This window comes from Tachyglossus aculeatus, chromosome 5 (assembly GCF_015852505.1).
Source record: "Tachyglossus aculeatus isolate mTacAcu1 chromosome 5, mTacAcu1.pri, whole genome shotgun sequence".
In the NCBI taxonomy this organism is placed as follows: Eukaryota; Metazoa; Chordata; class Mammalia; order Monotremata; family Tachyglossidae; genus Tachyglossus; species Tachyglossus aculeatus.
In genome coordinates, this window is record NC_052070.1 from 54,075,194 (window position 1) to 54,092,573 (window position 17,380).

The 17,380-nt window shown below is 53.7% G+C and overlaps 1 protein-coding gene across 1 annotated transcript; it reads left to right on the plus strand.

The window, feature by feature from the left end:
• The first annotated feature begins 6,713 nt into the window (after positions 1–6,713).
• Positions 6,714–13,952, plus strand: TMEM82 (transmembrane protein 82). The gene is given in 8 exon segments (XM_038746787.1): positions 6,714–6,801; positions 7,127–7,199; positions 9,601–9,775; positions 11,359–11,610; positions 11,612–11,768; positions 12,661–12,848; positions 13,052–13,157; positions 13,160–13,952. Coding segments are annotated over 8 exon segments (1,122 nt in total). The 3' UTR covers positions 13,243–13,952.
• Positions 13,953–17,380: the final 3,428 nt, after the last annotated feature.

Below are 17,380 nucleotides of genomic sequence, written 5' to 3' on the forward strand. Positions count from 1 at the left end.
ACTGAGGCATAGAGAAGTTAAGTGACTTGCCCAGAGTCACACAGCTGACAAGCAGCAGAGCCGGGATTTGAACCCATCTTAGAAGCCTAGTGGAAAGAGCCCATCCCTGGGTATCAGAGAACCTGAGTTCTAATACCTGCTGTGACGTTTGCTCCTGGGTGATCTTGGACAAGTCACTAACTTCTCTGTGCCTCAGTTTCCTCAGTAGAAAGGGGCTGCAAAGCTTGCTCTCCCTCCCACTAAGACTGTGAGCCCCAGGTGGGACAGGGACTGTATCCTACCTGATTATCTTGTATCTACCTTAGTGCTCAGTACAGTATCTGGCACATATGTCTTAACGAATACCATTGTTTTTAAAAGCAGCATGGCATGGAGAAGCAGTAAGCACAGTGAATAGAGCACGGGCCTGGGAATCAGAAGGTCATGGGTTCTAATTCTGCCTCTGCCACTTGTTTGCTAGGTGACTTTGGGCAAGTTACTTCACTTCTCTGTGCCTCAGTTACCTCATCCGTAAAATGGGGATCGAGACTGTGAGCCCCAAAAGGGACTGTGTCCAATGTGATTCGCTTAGTAGAGAAGCAGCGTGGCTCAATGGAAAGAGCATGGGCTTTGGAGTCAGGGGTCATGGGTTCAAATCCTGGCTCCGCCACTTGTCAGCTGTGTGACTTTGGGCAAGTCACTTAACTTCTCTGGGCCTCAGTGACCTCATCTAGTAAAATGGGGATTAAGACTGTGAGCCCCACGTGGGACAACCTGATCACCTTGTATCCCCCCAGCACTTAGAACAGTGCTTTGCACATAATAAGTGCTTAATAAATGCCATCATTATTATTATTATTAGTATCCACCCCATCGCTTAGCATGGTGCCTGATACACAGTAATGAATTTTAAAAGTACTAGAATCATTATTATTACCTGTAAAATGGGGATTATATATCTGCCCTACCTCTTTAATGTGAACCCTGTAGGGCAGACTGTCAGATCTGATTATTTTGTACCTTCCTCACCACGTGGCACCTAATAAGCACTGAGGGAAGGGCTAAGAAGTGCTAAAAAGCACTTCACTCTAGGTCCCCTTCCATTCTCCCTCTCCAGCCACTTCCTTGGAGAACTCATTTGCTCCCATGGCTTCAATTACCACCTCTATGCAGACGATTCCCAAATCCACATCTCAAGCCCTGACCTCTCTCCTTCCCTACAATCTTAAATTTCCTCCTGCCTTCGAGATATCTCTACCTGGATCCGCCAACACCTCAAATTAGACACGTCCATAACTGAACTCCTTATCTTCCCACCCAAACCCTGTCCTCCCCTTTGTCTTTTTCATCACTGTAGACCACACCACTATCCTCCCTACTTCACAAACCCATAACCCTGACGTTGTCCTCGATTCATCTCTCGTTCCACCCACACATTCAATCTGCCACCAAATCCTGTCAGTTCTACCGTCACGACGTTGCTAAAATCCACCCTTTCCTCTCCACCCAAACTGCTACAATGTTAATAATAATAATGATGGTGTTTGTTAAGCGCTTACTATGTGCGAAGCACTGTTCTAAGCACTGGGGGGGGGATACAAGGTGATCAGGTTGTCCCATGTGGGGCTCACAGTCTTATGCCCCATTTTATAGATGAGGTAACTGAGACACAGAGAAGTTAAGTGGCCTGCCCAAGGTCGCACAGCCAAGTGGCGGAGCCAGGATTCAAACCCATAATAATAATAATAATGGTATTTGTTGAGCGCTTACTATGTGCAAAGCACTGTTCTAAGCGCTGGGGGGGATACAAGGTGATCAAGTTGTCCCACGTGGGGCTCACAGTCTTCATCCCCACTTTACAGATGAGGGAACTGAGACGCTGAGAAGTGAAGTGACTTGCCCCAGGTCGCACAACTAAGTGGCGGAGCCGGGATTCAAACCCATGACCGGGCTCTTTCCACTGAGCCACGCTTCTTCCCATAATGCAATCACTTAACCCATCGCTCCTTGGCGACTGCATCGGCCTCCTCGCTGACCTCCCGTCTCTCCCATTTCCAGTCCATACTTTGCTGCATGAATCGTTTATTAACAAAAGCATTCGGTTCCCGTCTCCCCACTCCTCAAGAACCTCCAATGGCTGCCCATCCTCCTCCGTATCAAACAGAAACTCTGTACCATTGTCTATAAACACTCAATCAGATCGCCCCACCCTACCTCACCCCGCTAATCTACCACAGCCCGGCCCGCACACTCCGCTTCTCTAGCACCAGCATACTTACTGGGCCCCAAACTTGTTGATCCGCTGACCCCTTTCTCACCTCATTGCCCTAGCCTTGGAACTCCCTCCCCCTCCATATACCCCAGACCACCACTCTTTCCACCTTCAAAACATTACTAAGGTCACATCTCCAAGAGGCCTTCCCCAATTAATCCCTCTTTCCCCCCACCCTGGCTCACTCTCCCTTCTGCGTCGTCTGTGCACTTGGATCTTTGACCTTTGGACGGTTCATATTTGCCCCAGCCCCAACCCCGTAGCACTTAAATTATGTAATAAATTACTTATTCATATTAACGTTTGTCTTCCCCTCTAGGCTTTAAGCTCCTTATGGGCAGGGAACGTGTCTGCTAATTCATTCATTCAATCGTATTTGAGCGCGGACCACTGTACTAAGTGATTCTGTTGTATTCTACTCTTCCAACTGTTTAGCACAGTGCTCTGCAAATAAAAAGCACTCAATAAATACGATTGATGGATTGGTTAATAAATGTGATTATTATTATTATTTCTCATTAAAATGTACGAGCTTTCTGGACAGGGAACTTGTCTTGTGCCTCTGTTTTACTTTCCACAGTATTTTGTACAATGCATTATCTCCACATCAGGTACAAATTCTGACCTTTGGCTTTGAGACATTCAATCTCCTTTCTACTTATTCATTCTCTTATCGCACTATACCCCAGGTCACACTCTTCTTAACTCTCAAACTAACCTACTCGATAAAATTCACTATCATTTCTCCCGCCTCAAACTTCTTGGTCTCACCATTGCAGAGGCACAACGTTTCATTTCGAGCACAAGAACGGAACGGGGCAGGGATTTTAGGGGAGATGAGCCCTGGGACAAAAGGCTTCCCATTTTGAGTCTTTCCAGATTGGAAAACTTCAGATCTTTTCAGAGATTTGGGTTGAAGACAGCTCCAAAAGCCATGGGGTTGATCGCCCCGGTGGAGCGAGACTTTCTCCCCTGCTTGCAACTCCCTCCCTCCTCCAATGTCTACCACCTCTTTTGTATTGTACTCTCCCAAGCACTTAGTACAGTGCTCAGTAAATATCATTTTTTGATTGATTGACTGATTGATTGGAGCCAGATTTCTCCTGCCCACACCAACATCTGGGTTGTCTGATGAGTTCTTGCTGATAGAGAAGCAGCGTGGCTCAGTGGAGAGAGCGTGGGCTTTGGAATCAGAGGTCATGGGTTCAAATTCCGGCTCCACCACTTGTCAGACGTGTGACTTTGGGCAAGTGACTTAACTTCTCTGTGCCTCAGTTCCCTCATCTGTAAAATGGGGATGAAGACTGTGAGCCCCCCGTGGGACAACCTGATCACCTTGTAACCTCCCCAGCACTTAGAGCAGTGCTTTGCACATAGTAAGTGCTTAAAAAATGTCATTATTATTATTGTTACATTAATGCTCTCCTTCTGCCCGTTACTAAGCTTGTTGGGGGCAAAGAACACGTCTACCAACCCTGTTGTATTGTACTTTCCCAAGCACTTAGTACAGTGCTCTGCACACAGCAAGCGCTCAGTAAGTACCATCGATTGAAATTCCATGTGACCCCAGCTTTCCCCATCTTCAAAGGCTTTCTGAAATCACCACCGGAATAATAATAATAATAGCGATGGCATTTATTAAGCGCTTACTATGTGCAAAGCACTGCTCTAAGCACTGGAGAGGTTACAAGGTGATCAAGTTGTCCCACGGGGGGTTCACAGTCTTAATCCCCATTTTACAGATGAGGTCACTGAGGCCCAGAGAAGTGAAGTGACTTGCCCAAAGTCACATGGCTGACAATTGGCGGAGCGGGGATTTGTACCCACGACCTCTGACTCCAAAGCCCGGGCTCTGTCCACTGAGCCACGCTGCTTAACAAATACCAAAATTATTATGATGAGAAGCAGCATGGCGCAGTGGAAAGAGCTCGGGCTTTGGAGTCAGAGGTCATGGGTTCAAATCCCTGCTCCACCAATTGTCAGCCGTGTGACTTTGGGTGTCACGTCACTTCTCTGGGCCTCAGTTACCGCATCTGAAAATGGGGATGAAGACTGTGAGCCCCCACCGTGGGACAACCTGATCACCTTGTAACCTCCCCAGCGCTTAGTACAGTGCTTTGCACATCGTAAGCACTTAATAAATGCCATCGTTATTATTATTCTTATTATTCATTCCTGTTCTCCCCACGTTCTGACTCCTCCACAAACTCCAGGGTCGGAGGAAGGCCTCTTGGAGGAGGTGGGCCTTCAAAAGGGCTCTGAAGCCTAGGGGCCGGAGACAGGAGGGAAGAGACAGAGGCCCAGGAGGAAGGCGGCGTTGGGAGGCCTAGAGAGGGCGAGCCGGCCTTGTCTCTGTCCGGGGGCTGGGCGGGCCGGGTCTACACCTGGGAGATTTGGGCTCCTTAATGGGACTGTCTCTATATGTTGCCAACTTGTACTTCCCAAGCGCTTAGTACAGTGCTCTGCACACAGTAAGCGCTCAATAAATACAATTGATTGATTGATTGATTGGAGGGAGGAAGGTGAGCCACCGTGCCCCTCAACCCCGACTCTCTTCCCTCCTTCACCTGACGCTTTCCAACTGCTCCTTTCCAGGCCCTCAACCACGCTCTCCTCTCAATCAATCAATCAATCAATCAATCGTATTTATTGGGCGCTTACTGTGTGCAGAGCACTGTACTAAGCGCTTGGGAAGTCCAAGTTGGCAACATATAGAGACAGTCCCTACCCAACAGTGGGCTCACAGTCTAAACGCCCCGCACAGTCTCAGCCCCGCTCCCCCTTCAGCCTGCTCCCCCTCAGCCCCCGCCCCTGCTCCCCCCTCATTCATTCATTCATCCAATCGTATTTAATGAGCGCTTACTGTGTGCAGAGCACTGTACTAAGCGCTTGGGAAGTCCACGTTGGCAACACATGGAGACGGTCCCTACCCAACAGCGGGCTCACAGTCTAGAAGGGGGAGACAGACAACCAAACAAAACATATTAACCAAACGAAATAAACTGAATAAATATGTACAAATAACCCTCAGCCCCGCCCCCGGCCTTGCTCCCCCCCTCAGCCCCGCCCTTCAGTGCCCCGCCCTTTGACCCCAGTTCATCCATTCATTCATTCATTCCATGGTATTTACTGAGAGCTGACTGTGTGCAGAGCAGTGTACTAAGCGGTTGGGAGGCTCAGATCCCTCCTCAGCCCGGGCCCCCGTCCCCCCGTCCCCCGTGCGGCCTCCTTGGGGCCGAGCCCGTCACCTCAACTTAGCGGTGGCAGCAGGCCAGCCCTCTGAGCCCGGTTTCTTCTTCCCGGGGTGTCGGTGCCCCATCCTGCCCCATCCTGCCCCATCCTGCCCTGGGCAGCAGGGCGGGCCGGGCCGCTGGCACCCTCCAACGACCAGCCCAGGGACGGGGAAAGGCCGGCCGGCCGGCCGGCCGGCCGGGCAGCCTTCTCCCTCCCTCCGTCCCTCCCTCCTGCTCACCTGCCCCTTCCTTCCCTCCCTGGCCTGGCCCCGGGGTGGGCGGGCGGGCCGGAGTTGCCTTTCCTTAGGCCTCAGTCCTTAGGCTGCCGGGAAGCCGTGTGAACCCCGTGACCCCGACCCCGGCCTCACTCATTCATTCACTCAATCGTATTTATTGAGCGCTTACTGTGCGCAGAGCCCTGTTCAGACCACTGGGGTGCCCGGGGGCCGCCGCCGCCGCCGCCACCCCGTTTCGGGCCAAGCCGTGCCCGGCGGCCACCCACGGCCTCCTCCTCTCTTCGTCCCCCTGCGGCTCCTGTGCCCTCCATCCCCCCACACTCCCCCCCGCTTCCCTCCCCGCTATCGGGCGGCCGCCGGGGACCTTTGACACCTGGGTTGACATCATCCCTGCGCCAGGACGAACTAACCGCCCGTCTGCTCCTGCCCCTGCTTCTGCTCCTACTGTTTCTGCCCCTACTCCTGCTCCTGCCCCTACTCCTGCTCCTGCCCCTGCTCCTGCCCCTACTCCTGCTCCTACTCCTGCTGCTGCCCCTGCTCCTACCCCTGCCCCTGCACCTACCCCTGCCCCTGCTACTACCCCTGCTCCTGCTCCTGCCCGTTCCTGCTCCTACTCCTTCTCCTGCTCCTACCCCTGCTCCTGCCCCCGCTCCCGCTCCTACTCCTACCCCTGCCCCTACTGTTCCTGCCCCTACTCCTGCTCCTGCCCCTGCTCCTACCCCTGCCCCTGCCCCTACTCCTGCTCCTACCCCTGCCCCTGCCCCTACTGTTCCTGCCCCTACTCCTGCTCCTGCCCCTACTCCTGCTCCTGCCCCTGCCCCTACTCCTTCTCCTGCTCCTTCCCCTGCTCCTGCCCCTACTCCTTCTCCTGCTCCTTCCCCTACCCCTGCTCCTACTCCTGCTCCTACTCCTGCCCCTGCTCCTGCCCCTACTCCTGCTCCTGCCCCTGCCCCTACTCCTGCTCCTTCTCCTGCCCCACCCCCCAGCTCAGCCATGCTCTCTCTCTCCTCCCTGACCTCCTGGCTCCCCGGCTTCCCCTCCCTGCAATGGGGCTCCGGCCTGCTGGACTCCCTCCTGCAAGGTGAGCGCCCCGCCCGGGCTCACCCTCCACGGTAATTCCCCTGTCGTGTGCCCCTCCAGCTCTCTCTCCCCTCCCCGACCTCCTGGCTCCCCCGGCTTCCCCTCCTTGCCTTGGGGCTCCGACCTGCTGGACTCCCTCAATCAATCAATCAATCAGTCGTATTTATTGAGCGCTTACTGTGTGCAGAGCACTGTACTAAGCGCTTGGGAAGTACAAGTTGGCAACACCCTCCTGCCAGGTGAGCGCCCCCACCCCCTCTCCCTCCCCTCTTCTCCCTCTCCACGGTAATCCCCCTGCCGCCGTGTCCCTCCTCTCTGTCTCCCAGGCCTCATCGGGGCCTGCGGCGTGTCCGTACTCTGCAGTTTCATGAAGATTTACTTCTTCATCCGCTGCCTCCAGTGAGTATGAGCCGTTTCCTCCGGGAACCCGGGGCGGCTCGGACTTCCTCTCCCTCCCACCCTCTATTCATTCTTTCAATTGTATTTATTGAGCGCTTACTGCGTGAGCGCTTGGGAGAATACAATACAACAATAAACAGACACCTTCCCTGCCCACAAGGAGTTTATAGCCTAGAGGGGTGGAGACAGCCTGATAGAAATCAATGAGTTACAGACCTATTCATAAGTGCTGTGGGGCTGGGAGGGGAGTGGGAGAAGAGGAAAGAGGGGGCTTAATCAGGGAAGGCCTCTTGGAGGAGATGTGCCTTCAATAAGGTTTTGAAGGGGGGGAGAATTGTCGCATATGAGGAAGAAGGGTGTTCCTGGTCAGAGGCAGGATGTGAGCTAGGGGTCGGTGGCGAGATAGATCAACTTGTACTTCCCAAGCGCTTAGTACAGTGCTCTGCGCACAGTAAGCACTCAATAAATACGATTGAATGAATGAATGAGATGGAGGCGCAGTGAGAGGGTTAGCATTCCCTCTACCGGAGGACTGGGGCCAATGAAGAGGGAAACAATCATATTTATTGAATGCTTACTAGGTGCAGAGCACTGTACTAAGCGCTTGGGAGAGTACAGTATAACAGTCGATAGACCTGTTTCTATTTATTTATTTTACTTGTACATATCTATTCTATTTATTTTATTTTGTTAGTATGTTTGGTTTTGTTCTCTGTCTCCCCCTTTTAGACTGTGAGCCCACTGTTGGGTAGGGACTGTCTCTATATGTTGCCAACTTGTACTTCCCAAGCGCTTAGTACAGTGCTCTGCACACAGTAAGCGCTCAATAAATACGATTGGTTGATTGATTGTTCCCTGCCCATAATGTGTTTGCAGTCTAGAGAGAGGAGACAGACATGAATACAAAAAATAAATTACAGATGCTTACATAAGTGCTGTGGGGCTGCAGGTGGGGTGAATAAAGAGTGCAAATCCAAGGGCAAGAATGACATACGAGCATTCATTCAATCGTATTTATTGAGCGCTTACTGTGTGCAAAGCACTGTACTGAGCACAATAGACACATTCCCTATCCACAATAAGCTTAGAGTTTAGAGGGGGAAGGGAGGGAGTGGGTGAAGAGACAATGAGGGCTTAGTTGGGGAAGGTATTTTGGAGGAGGTGTGCCTTCAGTAAGGCTTTGAAGGTGGGGAGTGTGATCGATTGTCTGAGGATGTGAAGGGGGAGGACATTCCAGCTCAGAGACAGGATGTAGTTGAGAGGGAAGAAGTTTAAGGAGTTAGCTTGGAGCTGGGGTAGGGGGGTCCTGACCCTCTACAGAGACTTAACTGTCTCCCCCCACTCGCCCCCCAGCAGAGAGGCCAGGCAGCCCCAGAGAGACCCCCAACCCGAGCAGTAGGTTCGGTGCCCTGGGAGTCCAACGACTTCTCTCCCACCCAGATGCCTGACGGAGGCTTGAGCAGGAGAGCAATTCAAACCCCTGCCCCCTCTCCACTCCTCTTCACACCCCCTCCCAAGATGAATAATCTCACCCATCCATCAGTTTTTAGACTGTGAGCCCACTGTTGGGTAGGGACTGTCTCTATATGTTGCCAATTTGTACTTCCCAAGCGCTTAGTACAGTGCTGTACACATAGTAAGCGCTCAATAAATACGATTGATGATGATCAGTCAATCAGTGTTGTCCTCCCCACTGCTTTTCCCACCCACCACTAGACCATGCTGCTTCTCAGTGGAAAGAGCCTGGGCTTTGGAGTCAGAGGTCATGGGTTCAAATCCTGGCTCCGCCACTTGTCAGCTGTGTGACCTTGGGCAAGTCACTTCATTTCTCCACGCCTCAGTGACCTCATCTGTCAAATGGGGATGAAGACTGCGAGCCCCATGTGGGTCAACCCGATCACCTCGTAACCTCCCCAGCGCTTAGAACAGTGCTTTGTATGTAGTAAGCACTCAATAAATGCCATCATTATTATTATAAGCTCATTATGGATAGGTCTGCTGTACTGTATTCTCCCAAGTGCTTAGTGCAGTATTCTGCACACAATAAGTGCTCAGTAAATACCATGGATTGATTGATTGGGACCATCAAATGGGGTTGGGAAAGGGGCAGCCTCAGGATGGTCCCTTCAAACTTGGGCAGGAGGGTCATGCACTCTCTGGGGACTTTCCTTTGAACCCTCAAAATTGGCATTCTTGGGGGAGCTGGGAAAGCAGTGGGAAGTGGTGCGGGAAGGCGGACGAGTCCAGCGAGATGGCGCCGATCTACAGTCCCATCATTCCTCCGACTCTTGCGCACTTGTCACCCGACCGAGCAGCGGTGGCTGGGGGCAAAGAGGCGGTACAGGACGGGGTGGGGGCGGCCCTGTGGAGGCGATTGGGGTCTCCACTTCCTCCGCCCCAGAAACCCTGAGTGGCAAGTGGAGAAAGAGCGTCTGCGGTCCCAGTGGGCCCTGCTGGAGCAGCTGCACCTGTTGGTGCTGACGGGCATTTTCTCGGTGGTGGGGGCCCGGGTGGCCGCACTCGTGTCCCTGGAATTCTCGCTGCGGGCCGTCTCCACGCTGCTGTCAATGAGCAAGGTGAGTTCTGGAGGCGGGCAAGGTTGGCGGGGAGGGAAAGGGGTGGGTCACCCGGCCGCTGCAGACCTGCTGGAGACCTGATCCCGTGGCCAGGTTGCCCCTCGAGGGGGTCTCCTGGGCCCCGATCCCCATCCCTCCCCTTGCTTTGGTGTGGGGCCATGAGATGGATCCTCATCCTCCTCTTGGGACTCCCGGCGTTCTTGGCTTTTGGTATTCACTGGGCAGGGTTTGGAGGAGCGAGTGTTCCCAGATGCTTGTGAGGGAGGGAAACAATTGAGAGGGTACGTGGAACCCACTTGTCAGTCTATCAGTGGTATTGTACTAAGTGGTTGGGAGAGTACAGAGTGATAGAGTTGGTAGATTCGATCCCTGCCCACAAGGAATTTACAATCTACCTGACAATTTCAGAGAAGGAAAGAGCAGAGTACAGGGTACAGAGTATAGCATGTATACATACATGCTGCCAGTGGCGTATCAAAGTGCTTAAGGGGTACAGACCCAAATGAGCGGGCAATGGGGAAAGGAGGGCAAAAAGGGTGGGGAAATGAGAGGTTTCTCGGAGGTGATCAATTGTGGTATTTGTTAAGCGCTTACTATGTGTCAGGCACTGTACTTAGCGCTGGTGCGGATACAAGCAAATCGGGTTGGACACAGTCCCTGTCCCACGTGGGGCTCACAGTCTCAATCCCCATTTGACAGATGAGGTAACCGAGGCACAGAGAAGTGAAGTGACTTGCCCAAGTTCACACAGCAGACAAGTGGCGGAGCCGGGATTAGAACCCATAACCTTCTGACTCCCATGCCCGTGCTCTATCCGCTACGCCCTGCTGCTTCCCAGGTGATGTAGACTGTAAGCTTCTTGTAGACAGAAGCTACAAGCATTTGGGAGAGTACAATACAACAGACGCTTCCCACAATGAGCTGACAGTCCAGAGGGAGAGGCAGAAGCACCCCCCCCCCCCCGCCATCCTACCTCCTTCCCTTCCCCACAGCACCTGTATATGTGTATATATGTTTGTACATATTTATTACTCTATTTATTTATTTATTTATTTTACTTGTACATATCTATTCTATTTTATTTTGTTAGTATGTTTGGTTTTGTTCTCTGTCTCCCCCTTTTAGACTGTGAGCCCACTGTTGGGTAGGGACTGTCTCTATATGTTGCCAACTTGTACTTCCCAAGCGCTTAGTGCAGTGCTCTGCACACAGTAAGCGCTCACTAAATACGATTGATTGATTGATTGACAGGGACCATGTCGAACCAACTGTATTCCAATGTATTACTATTATTATTATTTTTGTATTTGGTAAACACTTACTGGGTGTCAAGCACTTCCTACGCGCTGGGGTGGATCGATCAATCAATCAGTCGTATTTATTGAGCGCTTACTGTGTGCAGAGCACTGTACTAAGCTCCAGGCTTGACACAGACCCACTAAGTGCTCAATAAATGCCACTGGTTGCCTAATGTGGTTTTTAGTGGGGCTTTGAAGATGTGATCGGGGTGGTCCGTCAGTGTCCTGCCCACCCTGCCCGCGGGGGGCTAGCGGCCGCTTTCCCACCCGCTCACCGCCCCCCAGGGCTCCCAGAATCTCCAGCTGCACCTGCTGTGCCAGTACTCCCTGGGCTGCACCCTGACCTGCAGCCTGAGCTTCCTCTTGGAAGGGGCACCGCACCGCACCTGGAACCTCCTCCTGAGCCTGGGGCTGGCGGGGCTACTGGCCCGCCTGGCCCGGCGCCTCGGCCGCCACGTCCTCTGCCTCTACGAGCTGCACAGCCAGGAGCGCTACTGCGGGGCCTGCCTGTCCCTGCTGGCCACCTGGCGCTCCCTCCCCCCCCCTGCTCGGCCAGGGGCTCAAGGTGGCCTTCCTGGTGGGGGACTTGGCAGCCGTGGCGCTCATCAACCGCGACTTCCTCAGCACTTCGGAGGCCGTGCGCTTCTGGACCCCGCTCACCATCTGCTACACGCTGCTGGTCATCTACATGCAAGGTGGGGTGGGGGCTCGGCCACCGCCCCCTCGCCCCGGGGCTGGGAGCCCGAGTGCCGGGCTGGAAAGTGGGGTGGCCCTGGGAAGTGTGGGCAGGGGCTCACCTGGCCATTTTGAGAACCCGACTTCCTTCCCCGCTGGTTCGCGGGCATCGGGTGCTCGGGCTGCCCCTGAGGCAGGGAGACGGTGGGTGGTGGGTGGGCTTGACCCCAGCCCATTCGGCTCCCTCCAGCCTGGCTGGAGGCTGCTTGGGTGCGGGCAGCCTAGGACCCTGGGCCCGGCACAGGGCGGAGGCAGGTCTCCGGCTTCTCCCTGGTGACCCAAGGTGGGCAGAAATCCCATCTGCAGGCCTGTGTCAGCCTGCCCACCCCACCGAAGGGAGCCGGACACCAGGCCTCTCTCCTGGCCCTTCCATTCCTTTCTGGTGGGAGTCCCAACCCCGAGGTGCCGGACTTCCCAGCTCCTTGATTTGGGGGGCAGTGGTACGTACAAACTGCCACATTTTCTCGGCCCTGGGCCATCCTGCCTTGGGTTCCTGCTGACCTCACCGAGCGCCTCCCTGCAGACTGACCCCCACAGGCTGGGGCCCCGGTCCGGCTTCTCCGGTGTAAGCGCAAGGAGTTTGGGCCATCCCTTTCTCGGCCCCTGATCTCCTCACCTTCCACCAAAGGTCTAAACACCCCTCTGTGCCAACTCCCCTCGCCTGGGAAGGGGATGGGGAGGCAGAGAAGAGGAGACGGAGGCAGGAGCCAGGAACCAGCTACCCAGGCCCTCCTAGGCCGGCCCCTCTGCCCCTGGACCACACTCTGGGATGACCTAGGTTGGGGTGGAGAGGACTGGTTCCCATGAAGCCCAGCCTGACCACGACCTGTGTGGGCTTTTTGGAAAGAGCAGAGGAGCAGCGCCAGCGCCCCAGTCAGCAGAGCCGGTACCAGACGGTATTTGTGCGCATGGGCGGCCTCTTCATCCTCCTGCTGACCGTGGGCCGCTGGGCAGACATCTTCGGCGTCCTCGTCTCCTTCATCGGGGAGCTGTGGTGTCTGACCGGCTCCAAGGCCATGCTGGACATCTGCCAGGTGCAGGTGAGACCCTCCCTCTTGCCCTTCCCAGGGGCCCCATCCCCCCGGGTGGGTCCCATACTGTCTCCCCGCCCCACCCCCACCCCGATGGCGGCCAGCAACGGGTAGATCTAAGGTGTGACAGGTGGACAAGGGAAAGCTAAATGGGCTCCTTATGTGGCCTGGACCCTGACTTCACCCGGCCATCTCTGTCTTTCTGTGTGTAGGCGGATGCTGACCAAGCTCAGGCCTCAGAGAGGCCTTCAGCTGCAGGTCCTAGCAGCACCCCGCGGCCAAGCAGCACCAGACAGAGGGGCCGGTCCCAGGCTGGGAAGGAGGCCCGGTCCTGAGGCTGAGGAAGCCGCCGGAGCCCGGTGACCAGCCCGGTCCGGATTCTCGGTCTGGGGCCGAGTGCTGACCCGGGGAGGCTCCGACGGGGGCTGAGACCGCTCGGGATGCCCACCCTGGCTGCAGCCTTCGGGACACAAGGCTTCGGAAACGGGCGGAAGCCCGGATGGCTGCTGACTTGGAACAACTTTGATGACTTCAGGCTCGGGCCCACCCCCACCAGCTCCGATAAGGTTTACCATCTTGGCTGGGATGTGATATCTGGGCCCCCTCCCTCCCCTCCTCTCCATCATCTCTCCCTTCCCTGCAAGGACTGGGTGTTCCCTCCTCCTACTGTTTCCCCCCAGGCCTGCGGAGACCGTCCCCCCAGACAGATCTGCACTCTTTTATCAGTGTGGGGAAGCTGGACTGGAGCCAGGAAAACTTAACTCCTACTTGCCTGTTTCCAACCAGTTCCTAGAAACCAAAGTGTTGGGCCCAATAGTCCCAGCTCCCGCTCCCTCAAGGGCCAGGGCCTCAGCTGAGGGGATTCCTGTTGAGTCTGAGGTGGGCAGGGACGGACAGGGCAAAGGGGCTACCTGGCAGCTGTGGAGAGAAGGAGGTGGCCTGGAAGCAGCCACTGCAAGCGCAGTGAGGGGGAGGGACCATCTGGATTTCAACTAGTCCCCATCTCCTTCTCCTCGTCCCTCTGTTTCCCACCACCCCTGGCCCTTTCTCCAATTCTTGGACTCTCTGCCGGCTCCGTGTTGGACCTGTGAGAAATAAAGACTGACATTCTGATGTGCCAAGCAGGGAGTGATGGGGAGGGGTGTGGTGAGGTGGGGGAGGGCTAGTCTGGGCAGGAGGGGGTGGGGCTGGACTGGCTGAGAGGGGTGAGCATCGGGGGGTAGGGACCGTCTCTATATGTTGCCAATTTGTACTTCCCAAGCGCTTAGTACAGTGCTTTGCTCACAGTAAGCGCTCAATAAATGCAATTGAATGAATGAATGAATGAATGAATGCTTCCCCGGGAATTGCTGCTTCCAGTCTGGGCATGAAGGTGAGGCCTCCCCCTGTCTGGGGTGGGTGTGGAACAGAGGGAAGAGACAAGTCAGAGAAGAGGGGAGGAAGGGAATGGATTGGAGGGGGAGAGGGAAAGAGGGAGAGGAGGGGGGAAGTTAGTAATTGGTGTTGCTATGGCAGAGAGGATCCAGCCCAGCACTGCTGCCCAGTAGGTAATAATAATAATGGCATTTAATGCTTACTATGTGCAAAGCACTGTTCTATAAGATGATTAGATTGTCCCACATGGGGCTCACAGTCTTAATCCCCATTTTAGAGATGAGGTAACTGAGGCACAGAGAAGTTGTGACTTGCCCAAAGTCACACAGCGGACAAGTGGCGGAGCCGGGATTAGAACCCAGGACCTCTGACTCCCAAGCCCATACTCTTTCCACTGAGCCCCGCTGCTTCTCTGTGTCACTTCAGGGCTTCTCATTAGGTGTCACCGTTGCTAGGGCCAAACCCCTTCTGAAGACCCACCAGCTGGAAGAGAGGTGGGTGGCAACAATGCCCCCAACTTGCCCTCTACTGCGCCTGAGCTAGGGCAGGGCCTGGGCCTTTGTGGGCGTCTCCCCTTGTGTCTGTGCATGCAGGCGTTTGGGGGGGGCGGGGGGAGGGGGGGTCAGGGAGGAGGCAGGAAAAGGGGTAGAATTCAAGCCTGCCCCGACAGGCTCCTGGCAGCTCTCAGGGCCACGGGAATCAGTGCTTTGCCTTCTTCCTTCCTTCCTTCCTTCCTTCCTTCCCAAGCAACTGGGGAGTCAGCCACACATCCACCCTGCCCAATTCTGCTGCCCGCTCCCTGGGGAGTGGGAAGAAAGAGGACTTCACTGTTCATCAGTTACCTCATCTGTAAAATGGGGATTAAAAGTGTGAGCCCTATGTGGGACAATCTGATTACCCTGTATCTATCCCAGTGCTTAGAACATTCATCCATTCATTCAATCATATTTATTGAGCGCTTACTGTGTGAAGAGCACTGTACTAAGCACTTGGGAAGTACAAGTTGGCAACATATAGAGAGGGACCCTCTATCCTCCTCACCCTCGGCTTCAAGGCTCTCCATCACCTCACCCACTCCTACCTCACCTCTCACCTTCTCCAGCCCAGCCCACACCCTCTGCTCCTCTGCCGCTAATCTCCTCACCGTGCCTCGTTCTCGCCTGTCCCACCGTCGACCCCTGGCCCACGTCAATCAATCAATCAATCATATTTATTGAGCGCTTACTGTGTGCAGAGCACTGTACTAAGCACTTGGGAAGTACAAGTTGGCAACATATAGAGGCGGTCCCTACCCAACAGTGGGCTCACAGTCTAGAGGGGGGAGACAGAGAACAAAACAAAACATATTACCAAAATAAAAGAAATAGAATAGATATGCACAAGTAAAATAAATAAATAAATAGAGTTGGGAATGCTCTCCTTCTGCACATCCGCCAAGCTAGCTCTCTTCTTCCCTTCAAGGCCCTACTGAGAGCTCACCTCCTCCAGGAGGCCTTCCCAGACTAAGCCCCCTCCTTCCGCTCCCCCTCCCCACCCCCCTGCCTTACCTCCTTCCCCTCCCCACAGCACCTGTATATATGTTTGTACATATTTATTACTCTATTTTATTTGTACATATTTATTCTAATTATTTTATTTTGTTAATGTGTTTTGTTCTCTGTCTCCCCATTCTAGACTGTGAGCCCACTGTTGAGTAGGGACCGTTTCTATATGCTGCCAACTTGGACTTCCCAAGTGCTTAGTACAGTGCTCTGCACACAGTAAGTGCTCAATAAATACGATTGAATGAATGAATGAATGACCCAACAACGGGCTCACAGTCTAGAACAGTGCTTAGCACATAGTAAGCGCTTAGCAAATACCATTGCTGATTTGTACTTCTCAAGTGCTTAGTCCAGTGCTCTGCACACAGTAAGCGCTCAGTAAATACGATTGAATGAGTGAGAGGAGGGGAGGGGGTTGCCCCAGGCTGGGCCAGTTTGAGATTCCCTCTGCTACGTTCTCGTTCCCAACCCGAGATGCCAAGCCCCACCGGTATCCTTCCCTCCTGATGATCCCGCCCTCACCCTCAAAACCCAGAGAGCAGCCCCCAGCCCACCTCCCCCTCCCTCCTCAATCAATCAATCAATCATATTTATTGAGCACTTACTGTGTGCAGAGCACTGTACTAAGCTCTTGGGAAGTACAAGTCGGCAACATATAGAGACGGTCCCTCCCCAACAGCGGGCTCACAGTCTAGAAGGGGGAGACAGACAACAAAACCAAACATAGTAACAAAATAAAATTAATAGAATAGATATGTACAAGTAAGCCTGTCCCTGCACGGGCAGGCGGTCAGAACCCAAGCCTGAGAACCAGCTGAGGTTTCCGGCCGTGGGGGGACCAGGCCGAGGCAGAAGGGCCTGACCTGCTCTACAAGAAGCCGTGTGGCCTAGTGGAAAGAGCACGGGCCTGGGAATCAGAGGACCTGGGTTCTAATTCCGACTGTGCCAACTGCTTGCTTGCTTGGGTAAGTCACTTCATTTCTCTGCGCCTCAGTTTTCCCAGCTGTCAAATGCAGATTAAATGTCTGTTCTCCCTACTACTTAGAGTGGGAGCCCAGTGAAGGGCAGGGATTGTGTCCACCCTGATAAACTTGTATCTATCCCAGCGCTTAGAACAGTGCTTGACACACAGTTTTTGCTAAGCAAATACCATTTTAAAAAAAAAATAATAGACCTGTTGGCTTCAAAGAAACATACCGACACAAGCAACAGTGCATGCCGAGGCCAGACACACAGTGTAACATCAATCAATCAGTCGTATTTATTGAGCGCTTGTTGTGTGCAGAGCACTGTACTAAGGAGAATACAGCAAAGTTGGTATTCCCTGCCCACAATAAACTCACAATCTAGAGAGTGTCATAATATCCTCTAGAGAACATGTTATCCTCTAGGATGTCATTTAGAGGATAACGATGTCATATGTGTGCAGAAGTCCTCATGGTCATAGCTTATCTCCAGCAGCTTCTGGTCATAGCTTATCTGAGCAGCATGGCTCAGTGGAAAGAGCCCGGGCTTTGGAGTCAGAGGTCATGGGTTCAAATCCCTGCTCTGCCAATCGTCAGCTGTGTGACTTTGGGCAAGTCACTTGACTTATCTGGGCCTCAGTTACCTCATCTGTAAAAT